This window comes from Sceloporus occidentalis, unplaced genomic scaffold, assembly GCF_023333645.1.
Source record: "Sceloporus occidentalis isolate IW3139 unplaced genomic scaffold, rSceOcc1.0.p SCAF_3, whole genome shotgun sequence".
In the NCBI taxonomy this organism is placed as follows: domain Eukaryota; kingdom Metazoa; phylum Chordata; class Lepidosauria; order Squamata; family Phrynosomatidae; genus Sceloporus; species Sceloporus occidentalis.
In genome coordinates, this window is record NW_028316983.1 from 98,562,029 (window position 1) to 98,580,341 (window position 18,313).

General features: G+C 40.7%; 1 protein-coding gene across 10 annotated transcripts in view; it reads right to left on the bottom strand.

Annotated features, from left to right (window-relative positions):
• The window catches only part of TTLL7 (tubulin tyrosine ligase like 7), a 202,131-nt gene that overhangs the window by 14,836 nt on the left and 168,982 nt on the right, over positions 1 to 18,313 (bottom strand). For 9 of the 10 annotated variants that reach the window (XM_089515542.1, XM_089515539.1, XM_089515544.1 and 6 more), the window contains 3 exons: positions 15,072 to 15,334; positions 7,391 to 7,519; positions 5,432 to 5,512 (listed from right to left, as the gene is read on the bottom strand). In XM_089515542.1, the coding sequence (XP_089371668.1) occupies positions 5,432 to 5,512; positions 7,391 to 7,519; positions 15,072 to 15,334 (473 nt within the window). The remainder of the gene's footprint in view (positions 1 to 5,431; positions 5,513 to 7,390; positions 7,520 to 15,071; positions 15,335 to 18,313) is intronic. The other variant, XM_089515538.1, reaches the window with a different exon arrangement.

Genomic DNA, 18,313 nt, shown 5'->3' on the forward strand with positions numbered 1-18,313 from the left:
ACCATTTATCCAAACATTTTAATGCTTTCTAATAATTGTAAGTGTGGCATCATACACTTAGGCTTGCCATATCCCGCCTGGGGGCGGGACTTTCCCGCTTTGGGGCGTGGCCACATGGTCCCACCCCAGTTTGGCCCCGCCCCCGGGACCCCCACCCCACCCCCCCACCGACGCCAGGCAGGGAAAAGAGCCTCGCCTCAGCAAGGCTCGTTCCCTGCTTGGCCTCCTCCGCCGGCCAGGGAGGCGGCCTGGGAGGGCCAGGGGAAAGGGTCTCGCCTCGTCAAGGCCCTTTCCCCCTCCCTTGCCGCTTTCCCCGCCGGCCAGGGAGGCTTCAAGGCAGGGACGAAGGGTCTCGCCTCGAGGAGACCCTTTTCCCCCTGCCTTGAAGCTTCCTCCGCCGGCCAGGGAGGCTAGAAGGCAGGGAGGAAGGGTCTCTCCGTGAGGGGAGACCCTTTTCCCTCTGCCTTGAAGCTTCCTCCGCCAGCCAGGGAGGCTAGAAGGCAGGGAGGAAGGGTCTCTCCGTGAGGGGAGACCCTTTTCCCCCTGCCTTGAAGCTTCCTCCGCCGGCCAGGGAGGCTTCAAGGCAGGGGAAAGAGCCTTTCTTCTTCTTTCTCCTCCTCCTCTTCTTCTGTCTCCTCTCCTCCTCCTCTTCTTCCTCCTCTTTTTCCTGTTCTTCCTCCTCCTCCTCCTCCTCCTCCTCTTCTTCTCCACCTCATCCTTTCCCTCTTCCTCCCCTTTTTCTTCCTCTACTTCCTCTTCTTCCTCCTCCTCCTTTACCCCTCCTCCTCCTCCTCTTCTTCCTCCTTTTCTTCTTCTCCGCTTCCTCCTCCTCTGCTTCTTCCACTCTTCCTCCTCTTCTGGTTTTTGGCCAGAAAGGGAAGCACATTTCTGCCATCTGTCTAGGAATAATGCCAAATGTCCTCCATTTTTATCATGCCTAAGAAACATGCATTTATATGAATTTTTTTTTAAAAAGCCATCAATTTTTGAGCGTCCTCCATTTTTTTCAAAATGTGTCCTCCATTTGAAAATTTTGTCCTACATTTGTCCTACATTTGTCCCAGTTTGGAGGTCCTGACTTATGGCAACCCTACATACACTCCTTTTATTCAAATTATTTTTTAAATATTTATTATTTATATACACCAGCAAGTAATGGGGCCAAAACGTATCTACATGAGATTTTATGTAATTGCTGGGCACACTCATTAACTAAATTCCTTTGACAAATTGCTTTAGATATGTTTGTGATTTGCATCTGCTCTTTTTTCCCCCTTTCCCCTAAATAGTTTGTTCCTGCTACCATCTAGACCACTCGATTTCAGATCAAGCCGAGCTTTGCACACACGTGTCACATTTGGAAATTCTTAAGCTACAACATCAATGTCAATAGTTGAGCCATTTGCCCTTAAAAATGACTCTGATTGTTCACAGAGGTTAGGATTAAAGATACGGAGAAGCCTACAGCAAGTTGCTGCTGCCAAAAGAAGTTGAGAGCTCACCAACGCTTCAGGTAATATCAGCCCCCTGAGTCATCAGGCAAGTCTTTACAAGCTGAACAAAGACATCCGCCTGTGCAGAAGTGCCGTTTTTCTTCATAATGACCTAGTATATCATCTCAGCCCAGACCATGTGCCCAGAGTACCACTTATATTTGTCAATGGAAAAATGTAGACAGGCGGCAGAAATTGAGTGGTGTTGTTTTTTTTAAAAAAAACTGCATATAAGGAAAGGATAGGTGGGGATGATTTTTAAAAACAGCCATGCACAGGAGTAAATGGGGTGTCTGAAGCATAAATATGAAGGAAAGAGGGAGTCTGCATCAAAGTAGAATATTTCTAACTGCTCAACACCATAACTTTGGAGATGGTGAGTCAACATGCTAGTGTTATGGTTGGACTACAATTCATAAACAAACCCACTGGTAACCTTGGGCAAGGCACACTCTCGCTCTCAGAGGATGACTTAAAGGCACACAACATCATTGAACAATTCCATGGAGCAGGAATATAGCTTTTGCTTACACTACTGCATAAAGCTTCATATGCATCAGTGGTGCAATGGGGATATGTCACTGGAACATCTCTCCTGTGGTCATTTTCTGACTTAATATACTGATTTGGAAAAAAAAATTATGCAAGGATGCATTGTGGCTAAATATATGCATGGTATTGTAACACAAAGGAAAGTGGTTTTGAAATCACCTCTTACTTTCCTTATACAAAGCCAGAGCAGTTTATTTAGGAAGGCCAGCCTAGAAAAAGGTGTATAATGCAATGGAGATTAATTTTGCAAAATTTTGTTTCTTTTGCACCAGAGGTGTGGAGTGTGTGGTTTTCTAGATGTTACCCTTTCAGGCATTACTCATAATATTCAGCAGGGGAGCACTTTCCCTTGTCCTCTCCAATATCAATTTTCCTCTTATCTCAAGAACAACCTATTTGCATGGCTGTCCTCCATGCCAAATGAAACACTGACAAATTAAGGATATTGATCACATGGAAAGCCTACATGCAAACAAAAATTCTCCTCTTCATCTATGTCACCTTTCATGTGAGAAAAGCAAGGGTGGGAGTGGGGGGAACTAGGCATTCCCATGTTGAAGCAGGTGTGGTGCGTAATGTCTGAAAAGAGCTACTTTTGGACTGGAATCCTTATCTGCTTCAGGCAGCATGGTAAGAGTTTGAGTCCAGCAACATCTGGAGGCCCACATATTGCCTACACCTGACTCACATACATCTTTTCTCTGGCTAACTCTTTCAAATAGTCATGAATTGCAAATGTTATTTTCTGGAATGACTTTAAACAAAAATATATGTATGCTTGTTCTGATTAAAAATGTTGAAATTGGCTTCAAAACAAAAAAGATGTGAGACTTAATATCTGTCCAAGAATTTAAAAATACAATTATCTCATGTTTTTTAACTGATTTACAGAACAATGAGGACTGGGCTTAAAAGCTATCTCTTTGTGTTAGACATGAAAACTGGCATTTCCAAGATGAAAGGTAAACTTTGGGCTCATCTGCTTCCCATCCTAAAGGCAATAAAATGTTTACCGAAATACACTTCACTTAATGCCAAACCTGAGTCCCAGAAAACCTATGCTGATTATTGCTTTTGACCAGCATGAATATGAAATCCTGAAAAGCTTAGGAAATGTTACTTCTGAACTACAAATCTCAGAATCCCACAATCAACATGGCCAGTCAACATGGTTGAGGGAGTTGGGCATGTTCATCTTGGTAAAGGCTGAAGGGTGACATTACTCTACTATTTATTTATTTACTTATTTGTGTGTTTGTATCCCGTTCTTTTCTCAGGACTGGGACTCAGAGCAGCTTCACAGTATTTTAAAAAAATAGCACAATAAAATGAAAAGTACATTGAAAAGAATGTTTAAACTGGTCCAACATCGAACATCCCAGCCTGTCCTTATAGTAATTCCCTAAATGCCTGTGTGAACAGGTAGGTCTTCACCTGCCGGCAGAACGCCATCAAGGAGGAAGCCATTCTGATCTCCCTGGGCAAGGAGTTCCAGAGTCTAGGGGTAGCCACTGAGAAGGCCCTCTCTCATGTCCCCACCAACCATGTTTGTGATGATGTTGGGACAGAAAGAAGGGCTTCCCCAGAGGATCTTAGAGTCTGGGCCGGTTCATGCCAAATAGTGTGGACCTGAGCCATATAGGACTTTGTAGGTAATAACCAGGACCTTGAATTGTGCCCAGAAACAAACTAGCAGCCAATGAAGCTGTTTCAACAGGGGCATTGTATAGTTTCTGTAATCTGCCCCTGTTAATAGCCTGGCAGCAGCTCTTTGAACCAGCTGAATTTTCCGAACATTTTTCAAAGGCAGCCCCATGTAGAGCCCATTACAGTAGTTCAAACAGGATGTAACCAAGGCATGTACTACCGTGGCCAAATCTGGATTCTCAAGGAATGGGCGCTGCTGGCGTACAAGTTTTAAATGTGCGAAAGCACTCCTGGTCACAGTAGAGACCTGGGCCTCCAGGTTCAAAGGAGTATCCCCAAACTGCGAACCTGTGTCTTCAGGGGGAGTGTGACCCCATCTAACACAGGCTGGATCCCTATTCCCCGATCTGTGTTCCGACTGACCAGGAGCACCTTGTCTGGATTAAGTTTCAACTTGTTTGCCCTCATCCAGTCCATTACTGAAGACAGGCACTGGCTTAGGACCAGGACAGCCTCCTTGGATTGAGGTGGGAAGGAGTAGTAGAGTTGAGTGTCATCTGCATATTGATGACACCGCACCCCAAAACTCCAGACATCCTCTCCCAGTGGTTTCATGTATATGTTAAACAGTATAGGGGATAACACAGAACCTTGAAGGACCCCACAGGTCAATGGCCAGGGGGTCGAACAGGAGTCTCCCAGTACCACCTTCTGAGTTCACCCCTCCAGGAAGGAACGGAGCCTCTGTAGAACAGTACCTCCAAGCCCCATCACAGAGAGACGATCTAGAAGGATACCATGATCGATGGTATCAAAAGCCGCTGAGATGGTCCAGGAGAACCAACAGGGACACACTCCACCTGTCCAGTTCCCTGCATAGGTCATCCACCAAGGCAATCAAGGCTGTCTCTGTTCCATAGCCAGGTCTGAAACCAGATTGAAATGGATCTAGATAATCTGTTTCATCCAGAAATCCCTGGAGTTGGGAAGCCACCACACGTTACAAAACCTTGCCCAGAAATGGTAGGTTAGATACTGGCCGATAGTTTTTCATTATTGTGGGATCCAAGGATGACTTTTTTAACAGAGGCCTCACAACAGCCTCCTTTAGGCAGGATGGAATTCTGCCTTGTTGTAAGGAGGCATTGATTACCTCCTTTACCCATTCAGCCAGTCCTCCTCTGGCCTGTTTAACAAGCCAAGAAGGACAAGGGTCCAAGATACATGTGGTGGCTTTTACTTCTCCAAGGATCCTGTCCACATCATCCGGCTGCACAAGTTGAAAAGTATCCATTAACACTGAACTGATAGGAGCAAAGATTACATCCTTTACACATCTAAAAGGCTTCACAGAGAGGAGGGGGCAAATTTGATAGGATCAGGTCTAATGTTTTCAAGTTACAGGAGGCTGGGTTTTGAGTGAACATGAAAAGGAACTTCTTGAAATTAAGAGCAGTTTGGCAATGGAATCAATTACAAAGAGAAGTAGCAGGGGTCTCTTTCTCTGGATATCTTCAAAAAGAGGCAGGACAGCTTCCTGATGGGGATGCTCAGTCTAGCTGGAGTCCTTGAACTGAGCAGGAGTGACACTTGATAGCCTATGAGGCCCCTTCCAAGTCTATGATTCTATGGTTGTATAGCCTCAAAAAAAAGGTTCAGCTTAAATAAGAACATAGATAGGCAATTGGCTAAAAAACCTGTAATGGCTACCACACAGTGAGGGAAATTGTACCACTTACCTTTCGCTGTTTTGCAGAGTCTAGTTTTATTAACCAATATGAAGCCACTTTTGCCTTATGATATTTCCAATTATCCATAATCTGTATCAAAATATCAAAAAGGATTGGTCAGTAGTCATTGCCAAAGAAATTATACCACCCCCTTAGGTACTATCCAGGGGGGTTAGGGGAATCTGCTCCAGTGGGACTGAATGCCAGCCACCATAAGGGGTTGGGAGGAAGGTCTCAAAATAACCAATGAAGTTATAGTGCCTACAGTGGTGTAATTCCTAATGCATACGTCTTAATGATTTCCACTTTAAAGTCTGTTCTATTACAAATCTGTGGATGCAAGCTTCTTTTTTTTAAGTACAGGGGGAATCACAGTATGGAAATCTGTTAAGAATCTGCAGTTCATCTGAATATTATTTTGAGCTCTGCCACCAGATGGCGCAAATATGCCCTGAAAAAGAACACACAGGAGCATGAAGCCATGATTTAAAGATGAGCTGTGGAGGTGACAGAAGGAGACTGATTGTTTAAAGCACCCCAGGTTAGAGGTAAAAGTAATTGCCATTTAATATTATTTGCTTCCCAAGCCCCAGAGGCTGTCAAATAACTCAAATGGTACTCAGATTGCTGATTTACTAATAGTACCTGATGAGAGCTGATCCAAATTAATATAGCTGATTAGGTATCAGTAAACAAACACAATTGTTCCAGGATCAATGCTTCAATGCTTTTTCTGCCCCTAAATAACAATGTAGCAACAAGATGAGACTAGTCTGGCAACTTTTAAAATGCATTTTATTTATTCTCCTGGCACAGGACCCTAAGCAGCCTACAACAATAAGTGTTGGTTAGAATCAAATCTTTCCAAAGGTTGCCAGTGTTTTTCCATGTCAAATTGCCATTTGTATCCATGGAGGTGTGGTATGGTGTAATAGTTAGGGTGTTCTACTAGGGCTGGAAACAGCCAGTTTCCTAGCTCCATGCAGCCCTGAAGCTCTTTGGTAACCCTGAGCCAGTAACCAATACTTACCCTAACCTATCTCCCATGGTTCTTGGGAAGATAAAATGAGAAAGAGGACTTAAATGCCACCTTGAACTACTTGGAGGAAAGGCAAGATACAAATGTCACAGAGTCATGGAGCTGGAAGGGACCTCAAGGGTGATCCAATCCAACCCAGTTTTGAGTTGGTCTCAGACTCAAAACTAGGTTGGACTGGATAGTCCATGTGGTCTCTTCCTGCTCTTTGGTTCTATAACTGGACCTGACCTGCCAAAGGCCCACAGCAGCCTGAAATGTTTATGAAGCACATTCAAAATATCTGAAAAGAAACTCAGAATCATCACATGAACCCACACTGTTGCTGCTCCAAAATGTGAGTTGCTACAGCCCCTTCTTTTTCATGCATCCATCGGCAGTCTTAAGGGAACTGCTCATAAACATATAGGGTGTGTATGGAGAGAGTCACAGTGATTGCCTCAAGGAAATGCTAAGAAAAATGCCTGCTAGGAAAAAGGAGGTTTGAGCAGCTGTTACTGTATAACAGCCTGATGCATCTGTTATACAGTAGGAATGGGCAACCTGAAGCCCTCAAAATGCTGTTGAACCGCAACTCCTGTCATGCTCACCACTGGCTGTTCTGGCTAGGGCTGACATAGGTAAGTGAAAATCCAGCATTTGGAGGGCCACAAGCCCCCCACACCAGTGCAATGTTAATGCAAGACTCCGCATAGGTGTCTACACTGCTTTAAAATGCTTTAAAAACCTACCCTCCCCCCTGAATTTGGGGCAATAAAACTACACGACACATGGCCCTACCTACCCCAGATTTGGGGTATCCTTCCTTATTGTGGGATTTTCAAACTGGATTTTTTTCTGGAGCCAGAAACCTACTGCCAGGTATTTATTCCATGTTTACACTACCAACTCAATGCTCCAATGCTTGTGAATTTCCCTTCTCCAATACTTACATCTTCAATTATTAATTCTGCTTCTTCGTTTGTTTTCCCTGGGAATCGGATCTTCATATCATTGAAAACTAACAGAGTCTCCCTCGTTAGTGATTCTTCTTGTTTTTTTGTTCTCTGGTGTATATCAGCCTGTCAAAACAGAACAAATTATGTTTGTTATCTAACTGAAAGAGACTACTGCAATGTCATGCAGAGTTGATGAAAGATTTCTGTGCTAATTTTTTACTTTTAAAAAAATAAACGAGGGGAGTGGGAGGAGGATAACCAGTCAATAGACTCAGAAGGTCTTCTTGGTAGCTGCTCCCAGGTTTTGGAATCCGGTATTAAGTCAAATTATGTTGCCTGCCCCTAATCTACTGTTTTTTTAATCTGCAGGCAACCTCCTATTTATTCTGGCAGATCTCTGCAATTTAAACTGGGTTGTTGCTAGGAGGAAAGCTTTGTCCAATTGAATCATGTTTTTTTTTCTTTTTATGATTAATATTTTAAATATTTTAAAATGTTTTTAAACTTTTAATGTTTTAATCAGACTTGGTTATATAGAAAATAGGAGGGGTATAAATGCAATAAATATATATATCACCATTTATTTAACTTTAATGGTTAAATAACCATAATCCATCCAATTTAACTGAATTGGTTGGATCTAAAATTACAATGCCTCTCTGTGATCCAATGGAGGAGTCCCATATGGGCAACTTGGGCCAAGGAAAAAGTCATACACATCCTTATGGAGAATAAATGAACACACACGTTTTACAAAATAAACAAAGAAGCTTTAGCCAAATGAACTGATCAGTGCTTTGCTCTGTATGAGTAATACACAATTAGCAAAGTGAGCAGACATCTATATGCTTATAAATATAGACCTTAAATGAAACTTTCAGCACATTAGCAGTCCAATATTTTATCCCTCTACTCAGAGTAAAAGACTCCCACTGAGTTCTATGGGGATCAGCCCTAAGTAAGTAGGTACAAGGCTGTAGCCTAAATCAGCATGACAAGAGAGAGTATGCAATACATAATCAATACATAATTACAGATTACAGCGTGCCTGCTTCTTACACAGGGGTGCCATATGTGGCTTCCTGTTTACGCGGAGGCCACACTGTAATACTTTGAATGGTGCGCGTAGCTGCTGCATGCACAAGCCCCATTCACTATAATGGGGCTCGAGCATAGGCGGAATTCGCCTTACATGGAGGGGCGGAATGGGTCCCCCGCGTAAGGTGAGGTTCCACTGTACTTTAATAACATAGATTGTGACAGTGTATAGTACAGTAGTCCTTTCCCTTACGCAGGGGATCTATTCCGGACACACACACAGAGCCCGCATAAGAGAAATTCCACGTGAGCCCCATTCAGGATAATGAGGCTCCATGGCACACTCACCATGGGCATGCGCACTATTGCCTCTTCCGGTGCCGCTTCCAGCATATGCTGGAAGCCACGTAAGGCATGCCCGCATATGACACAGGTGCACTGTAGTACTGTTTTGGTTTGGTTTGACATTAACATATAAATAATATTTTCAGAACTTTGTGTCTTCAAAGAGAGCAGATATCCTCAGAAGTTATGAGAGACCAGGTACGTTTTTTAGAATTTTCACATTTTAAGATTTTTTATTAAAATGTTATTTGGGGAGGGGGGGGAGCATTGCATTTTGTGCAAAATATAATGCTCTTACTCTAAACCATTACACTGTATTTGTGCAAAAAAAAAATCTGTACAAGGAAATTTTTCACAAAAAAGTTCCAAAATGCAAAAAAAGTGAAATTTTCATAATCTTGCCTAATGGTGAGAAAACTTTTGAAAAATTTCATTCTCATGTGCAAGAATGAAGTAAGTGAAGATTTGCATTATTACTTTAACAACACCATCTGTTTCATAAGTATTCATATATTCCTGTAGGTTTTCAGGAATATCTCTGGAATTTTGATTAGGTTATTTGCATTTATATAATTGTTCTAACCTTTCTTCCTTGGAAATAAGTCAACTCATTCCACTGAAACTTATTTTCAAGTAGATGTGTTTAACATTAACAGCAGAAACTAGAAGGGAAACAAGCTCCACATGCTATTAGATGGTCAACTGTTTATTATTTTCAAAAGCCCTACACGTTTCGGCCTATATGGAAGCAGGCATTCTTCAGAGGTTAAAAACAATGTATAAATATAAATCTATTATAACTATTAAAAAGGTAGGACAACACTAAATAAATCATACTCTATACAAACATATAAAACTACATTATTTTCTATATCCAAAACATACCTATCATCCAACAAAAATCATTAAGAGTTGTCAACAACACTGTCCAAAGGGCAGGACTATTAAACATTAGTAAGACAGTCTACTTGTGTTTTGTTATTTATACATATTCCAGATAATCATTACAGTTAGAACCAATTAAATGTGCTAAAATCACTCACAAAGGACATCTGATGCAAACTATCATAATTCAGCAAGTTATGATATTACGTTATAATTATTCTATAATGTTTTTATATTAGGAACTGTAAATCCAGATCCTCATTCATACCAGAGATTTCAGTTTTAGAATGCATTCCACCTATTTTTTACTTCAGACCATTTAAAAAAAAATCTATTATACAGAAATGAAAATCTGATAGAGGATGCTGCATTTCTATAAAATGAGAAACTAAAGGAATCCCACCCTTCTATTTTTCAAAATGGAAAGATGTTCCCTTATCCTTTGATTTACAGTTCTTGATGACCTTCCCACATAAAGTTTCTTATATATACATTCAACATCATAAATCACTTAGCTATGTAATAAAGTGGATTAGTTTATATCATTGTTGGTCAATACAGTTTACAAATCATGTCATCTTAGGTGTATAAATGCAATATAAACAATGTCCACAAGGATGTGGTCATGTTGGTTTTTTGACACACATTACAGTATTCAGAGACATAGCCATATTAGTCTGGAATGTCAGTATGCAAAGGGATCAGATTTAACTGAGCAAAACTGTGTAAAAGAAGTTGTAGCATAGCTTTTGTAGGCTTGGTCTATTTCCTCAGATGCATTGCCTATTATTTGTTTCAAAACTTTGAGATCAAATGCATTACTATATCCTTCATATTTCTTGTTCTTTTGTATGAAATAATAGTGTTTCCTGGAAGCCTGGAATATTCTATATTATATACCAGTGTGTCTATTTATAAATGTCTGTATATCTTTAGTAATATAGTTGAATGAAAGAGAACAGTGAAGGCAATTAGTTTGGGATCTCAGTTGTTTTTCTAACAGCTCCAAGTGGGATTTGCCAGCTGCATTGCAAAACACCAGTAGACTCTGTGTCTTGCTAATGTCTAATGGTCCAGCCCTTTGGAGAGTGTTGTTAGCAATATTTTTGTTGAATGGTACATGTATTTATGTTTTTATATGGAAAATAATGCAATTTTATAAGTTTATATGTTTCTATAGAAGATTATTTATTTCATGTTATCCTATCTTTTTAAATATTTATAATAGATTTATATTTGTGTTCTGCTTTTAGACCCTGAAGAAAGCCTTCTTCTACAGTGAAGTCTTAGTAATTTGCTGTGGTTTAGTTCCAGGACCCCACCCCTCAATGGATACCAAAATCCATGGATGATTAAGTCACATTACATGCACTGGCATGGCAAGATGGTGTTCCTTGTACAAAAATGTTAAAATCAAGGTTTAGCTTTTGAATTTTATTTTTTTAATATTTTCAAGTTGTGGATGGTTGAATTTGTGGATACAGAGGGCCAACTGTGTATAGACTGAAATACATTTCTAAACAAATAAATAGTTGACCATCTAGTAGCATATGGAGCTTGTCTACTTTCTGCTTACATGTGTGTATGTTTTCAGTGCTAAGCCTTATCACCAGAGTATCTGCTGAATAACTTGTAGAACTGAATAACAAATCTAAATCTATTATATCTGAGTCGCATTCAAGTACACACACTTTATGTTTTCCATATAATTCTTTTTTCCGCATCCTACAATTTAGTGATTTGATTGTTTGACTATGACTCTGGAGACCAGGGTCCGATTCTCAGCTTGCCATGAAACCCACGGGTGACCTTGGGCAAGTCACACTCTCTTAGCCTCAGAGAAAGGCAATGGCAAACCTCCTCTGAAGAAACTTGCCAAAAAAACCTCATGATAGGCTTGCCATAAGTCAGAAATTTTACAGAATTGCTTATTGTGCTGTATGGCACATACACTGTTATCCTTAATTACTTGCTAATAATAAAATACTGTGCATGAAAAAAAACCTCCATAAACTCAGAATTAAGGTAATCACTGCAGTTTTGTGCCATACAAAGAGGGAAACATAAAAACTCAAAGGCTGAGAGAAAGAGAATTTCCCCAAAATTTCCAAGCATGGGACCTAGTTTATTCTTCTAATGTAGCTATGTAGTATTTATCTTCCTCTCTTTCTCTGACATAAAAACCCTTGCCATTGTTCACAATGAGCAATGAGGACATCATGGATTCACCAGGTGAGAATATTCTTGGAAAAGATGTAGCTTTGATCCCATGGGCCATGACAGTCTCAATTCCATGGGCACTCTCACCTATGAAATGTCCTGGCAGAAGTACTAGACAAAACTTTAAAAGTTTACTATTGGACTACCAAATAGTGCCAAATCCCCCTGCTAGTGGCCATGCTGACTAGGTGGATCTGGGAGTCATAGTCCACAAAAGAAACATTTCCAGGTTCTGTAGGTGAGCAGTCACTGTTGATATGAGTGGTGCTGAGGTTTCTGTTATTTTTAATGGAGAGGACCTCCAATATCAGTTTGTGTGTGTGTGTGTGTGTGTGTGTGTGTGTGTGTGTGTGTGTATATATATATCCATCCATCCATCCATCCATCCATCCATCCATATGGCTCCAGTTCTTTTAAAGAAATAATGGTAGAGTGAAAAACAAGTTCCCATTCCTAATTTTTTAGAAGTTACTAAATATTCATTGACAAGATAACCACATTTTTCAATATAGTACAACAAAGAAAAACTGGCTTCATACAGAGTAAAGACTTCATTAAAAAGCCTTACTGTAATCCCTACCTAGATCTACTGGAGTAGGTATATGGATGGATGTGAAAACGTCAGCAGGGCTGAAGATGGTTATGAACAGCTTTAAGATTTAACATCATTCTATTTTAGTGGTGCTTTAGCTGCCTTTCTAGGCTGCTCTTTAATGAGGTTGAATCTTACTGTTGTTTTTATCGTATTTTGAAAGATTCCCTAAAGGCTCTACAGAGCATGATGGAATTAATTTTTTAAAACAATCTCAGAATACGATTTCCACACACACATTGAATAAGGGGGTAAGAACTGGAGTTTGCTAATCTCACTCACTCCTCTGGACCAACAGCTAGACTCTGGTGAAGGAGATGAGTCCAAGGCTTTCTAGGGATGGAGGAGAAGGGATGAGCTCTGCCCCCTCAGGCCTAAACTCCAAGTAAAGCTTGAATAATTTTGGCTCTGTAATTGTTGGGTATATAAGTACAAAAGCATAACAAGTTTCTGCCTCCTACCTCCAGCTCCAGTTTTGGAGAAGGAGAAGGGGAGGAAAAGTATGGGGGTCTTGCTTCTACATCCCATGAGGGTTGTATAGTCCAAACATCTTAGAAGTACAATGATAGAGCAAGCTGGCCCAACTTCACCTTTGCACTGCAAGGGAGAAAACTGAGAGGCATGGGCATGATGCTGTGCATGATGGGTTTTCCAGGACTAGGACACCCCTCAGAGATGAATCAGAGCAACAAGCCAAGAGGATGAGCAGGACAATGCACCTGATTCTGCCTCCTCTACCCAAGCTTGGAGCTGTTGAAGAGGAACAGAAGACACATGGACCTGCTATGTACACTAGATCTTTGAGATCTGCTGCCATCAGTCAAAACTGGCCTTTTCTCCTCCAACACACCTCCAACCTTCAGCTGTTTAAGGGAGATGGAGGGACAGGCAAAAGATTCTTTTATATTCTTCCCCCTCCTCCTCATCTCCAAGCTGGAGCTGGAAGGAGCTGCAGACCTTAGCTTCCTAGGCCCGTTACAGACCGCCCAAAAGGGGCGGTCTTGGGCCGCTGCCGGTTGCAGCGCGGGGAAGCCACTGCAGCCAAACTGCGTGACTCCCCCGCGCTGTAAAAAAGAGCACGAAAATCGCGCTCCTTCCGGCAACCCGGAAGAGACGTCGCAAGTGCCAAAGCGCGCACTCGCGATGTCTCTTCCAGGTTTAGACGTCTGGACGCTGCGCGTCCGTTACGTCAAGATGGCTGCGCCCGTCTGTATAGGGCGCCGCCATCTTGCTGTACGGAATACGCGCGAGGGACAAGGCACATCCGGAAGTGCCGCCCCTCATGCGTATTCCTGGCGCAAGGACGGCGCCGCTTAGGCCCGTCTGTAAGGCGCCTTAGTCTCTCTGATGGATTCCAGAGAGTTGCACCAAGTCAAGGGCCTCCAAACAGGGTTTGTTAGAGAGCTTTTATTTGGCTACCAAGGACAGCCTAAATCTATTGCTTACACGGGGCCTGTGAGCATTTCCAAGTGCATGATAAAGATTGCAAGTAACAAGCTCAAAGGGCAAGCTATAAACCTAAATTCTTCAAAACCAATGAACAATTCATATGTGACAGAAGTAATACAGATCCATCTAACTCTGGAATGGGGAATCTTTGGCCCTCCAGAAGTTTTGGAGTTCCTCTCCATTGGTGGGGAATGAAGGGAGTTGTAGACCAAAACATCTGCCAGCCAAAGATTCCCCCAATCCTGTCTGTAGGTCTTCCCAGGAGATGCCAATAACAGACTGAAGGAAGAATATAAGTGTGACTTTCACAAGCAAATGCCTTCCTCCCTGGAGACCACAGTATTTGCCCAGCAAATACTGTGGTCAGTGCTGGCTAGTAGCTTCCATGTCAGTGGATTGATAGATCTATTCTTGGTTTCAGTCTGTATTTTTAACAGAGCTGTCCAGGGTGCTGAACCCTGACCCCAAAATAGTCTTGGACAGCCCCTTTTAAGTTCACACTAAAACTTGGAATGGATCCGCCAGCCCACTGTCATGCAAGCCACCTGCTGCCATTGAGTACAGTGGGGAAGGAAGCCACAAGAACTGTGGATCCAATACTCCAACAATAAATTGTTCCCATCAGATCTCTAAAAAAATGTGTTGTGCTGTATGTGGAAAATGAAATGAAGAAAGATGCTTAGCAGTAGTCACCATTTCAAAGATTCAAGGAAACATCCTCCAAAGGCATACAAATACAATAAAATGCCATACCTATTTTCCAAATCTTGGCTGTGAATTATTCAAAGTCATTCTACTTTCCCATTAAACTTGTCAATTTTCTACAATGGATGGGAAGTCACATTCAAAACAAGGTTGCTATCTAGAATATGATGCATGAATAATCTTTAATGACACGTATACATCTTAATCTCTGTGATGCTATTTACCTGTAAATTGTTGGATGTAGAATAATAAATATTGGGCTTGGATAATAAGAGACTAACAACATAATTCCCAAATATTCGCTGCCAATGTGCTTCCCTATTAGAACACTATGTCTGTCTGTCAGTCTGTCTCTTCCTTTCTCTTCCTTCCTTCCTTCCTTCTTTCCAATATGCACATCAATTTTGTAAAATCACAGTTAAGAGTCAATGGCTAACTTACCACAGAAGAATGTACAGTGCCCTGGTGGGCAGTGTGAGATATTTTGACTGCAGATGAACCTCTGTTTAAAGAGTGTGACCTACTCACAGCAGACTGGCGCGAGAGCTTCACTGGCTTGGCAGAGAAAGGACGGTTTTCAGCCTGCATACTCAAGGCAGAAATGGATCGAGGGCAGCTGACAGAACGCCTGATATGACCTGCTGCTGAGATGGCAGATGCATAAGATGGGACTTTTTTAAGCGGTCGCTTCCAGTGCATTCTGCCTGAAAAGGAAGAAAATGGTTAAATAAAAAGTTTAGATCTCTCTTTTCAAAACACTACTTAAATAAGGATCGCTAAACCAACCTGCGCACATACAGGAACCAATTCTTTAACATATTTTAATTGAATTTTTGTAAATTATAGCACCAATTTTGATCTCTTCGGTACCTGTTCAAGATCTGTCGTCTTCCTACAAAATCATGTGTGTTTGGGTCACTTGTCTTCCCAACCTCACATTTAAATGCAGCTAGCAGCCACATTTGTCTTCCTTTTATATACTCAGAAGTAAGTCATGATCTGCACTGTGTGAGAGACAGTGGGCTTTAATTCTTTCTTGCCCCAATATAGAATTGGTGTGGATTTGGGGTCTTCCTTGCTGCAATTTATATTAACAAATGAGCAACCTTTAAAAGAGTGAAAATGGTCATACTTTTTAGCATGGGAGTCTGATCCCAACTGGGAGGACGGAAGGTAAAATATCCCTATCTCCTAACTTACATAAAGATAAGTAAGCAAGAAGAAGAGAGGGAAGAAATAGGCATATTACTATTCCAGTCAGGTCCAATACACTTACTTTTGAGTGAAAGAGAATAATGTCAGTCACCATTTGATGGTGACATGAGGGGAGCACAAAAGTGGGGTGGAGGAGTCCAGAGTCTAAAATGTCCAGCACACCTAAAACCGCTAATCCGTACTCTGTAGTGTCTTGACTACAATTTTTTTCTTCACCATGATGGAGGAAATGAAAAGGCTGCAGGCTGAAACAAATGCAAATATTTTTAGATCAAGTGAAGAAATAAAATCTGAACTTAAAGTGGAAATGAGTGAAATGCGAAAATGTTTGGACAAACTAACCGAAGATATGAGTAAGGTAAATGGGAGATTGAAGAACTTAGAAACACACTCAGGGAAAATGGAAAGGAAGATCGTGGAGGTAAAGAACGAAATATTAGAGAACCAAGAACAAATCCTCAAACTACAAGTTAAACAAAGAGAAAACTGCCTTAAATTAAGGGGCCTGCTCGAAAAACCGAACGAAAATCTTTACGTAGAACTAGCCCCAATTCTTGCAAAATTTGTTGGAGAACCCGAAGCCCAATTCCCTTGGGAGTTGGACCGTATCTACAGAATAAACTCCCATATAGCTAAACAAAGGAAATTGCCCAGGGACGTAGTCGTTTACTTTGTGCGGAAGCAGACACGAGATCTGGTTTTACAACAAAGCTATAAAGCCAAACTCTTAGTCGACGGTAAAGAAATTTTAATTTTAAAAGACATTCCCGGGAAAATCTTACGAAGGAGGAAGGACTACAACTTCTTAACCGACAATTTGAAGAAATATGGGATCCTCTTTAAATGGGAGGAGATTGAAGGAGTTCAGGTCTTTTGGAAGCAGAAGAAAACAAGAATTAACTCAGTGGAAAAAGCTAGAGATTTTTTAGAAGAAATTCAGAAGGATCTGGAGAAGGAGGGGGGAGGGGAGAGGGGAGGAGGGGAGTAGTAAATGAAAGACCACAGTCTAAAAGAGACATTACCTAAGAGGAAAATGTGTCAGAATCCTATCTCCCCGCTCGAATCAAATTAAACCAAATTAAATCAAACCAAAGTAAGAAGTTTTTATCACTTTTAAAGCATAATACACTTAATGGAACACTATTTAATGTAATAAAAAGCTTGGATTATTCAATATCTCTGATTTGTTTGTTTCTCTGTTCTTTAATAGATACTCCATTTAATAAAACTTTAATCCTTTCTCAATTGTACGGTATACTGTTGTACTGGCATTCCATTCACTTGCTATATTATATAGTAGTGATAAGTAATGAAAATCTTATCTTGGAACATAAAGGGCCTCAATTCACCTCAAAAAAGAAATAAAGTATTTCTCTTTTTGGAAAGAAATCAATCAGATATTGTCTGTCTACAAGAATCCCATATAAGAACCAAAGATGTTAGGCTGATTAGAAATAAAAAATTGGGCAAAGAATACATCTCTTCCATTAATCAAAGTAAAAGAGGTGTCATCTTCTATATCAAAAACCACATAGAATCGAAAGAAATTCTCAATGACAAAGATGGCCGCTATTTGGGAATAGAAATCTATTGGAAAGGGAAGAAATGCCTTTTGTTAGGTGTCTATGGTCCCCAAGACAATAAAAACAAATTCTATAATAAATTACAAAAGATACTAATGGATTTAGACTATGAGAACATATTGGTAATGGGAGATTTTAATGGGGTAATCCAGCCCAAGATAGACAGATCTTCAGGTAAACATATCAAAGATACGAAGGGGAAATTACCGAAAAGTTTTTTTGAATTGATGGGAAACTGCGGCATGATTGAGGTATGGAGACACTTGTATCCCAAAGAGAATTGTTTTACCTTTTTCTCTGACAGACATCAATCATTGTCAAGGATAGATATGTTCCTGGTAACCCAAAATTTGCTAATAGAGGTCAAAAAAATGGAGATCTTAAATAGAACTATTTCAGATCACAACCCCATAACTTTAAATTTGAATGATGGTAACAAGATCAAGAACTGGTATCTGAACGATGAACTACTGAGAGATGAAAAAATTGTACGAGAACTTAAAACAATGTTCCAGCAATTCTTAAAAGAAAACAAAGATAAAGAAGTCCAATTATCTACAGTATGGGATGCGGGTAAGGCAGTGATCAGGGGCTTTTTTTCACAATGGAACATAAGAGTCCAAAGGGAAAAAAAACAGAAGATAACGAAACTTAATAATTTGCTCAAAGATAAGGAACAGGATTTACAGAAATTCCCGAGAGACAGGAAAACCCAAAGAGAAATTAAGACGATAAAGAAACAATTAGAATTGGAAGCAACGGAAGAACTAAATAAAAGACTTAAATTAACGAAACAGAGGTGCTTTGAACACGCAAATAAAACCGGGAAATGGCTAGCTTACAAATTGAAGAAGGAAAAGGAAAAAAAAGCCATAAATAGAATCA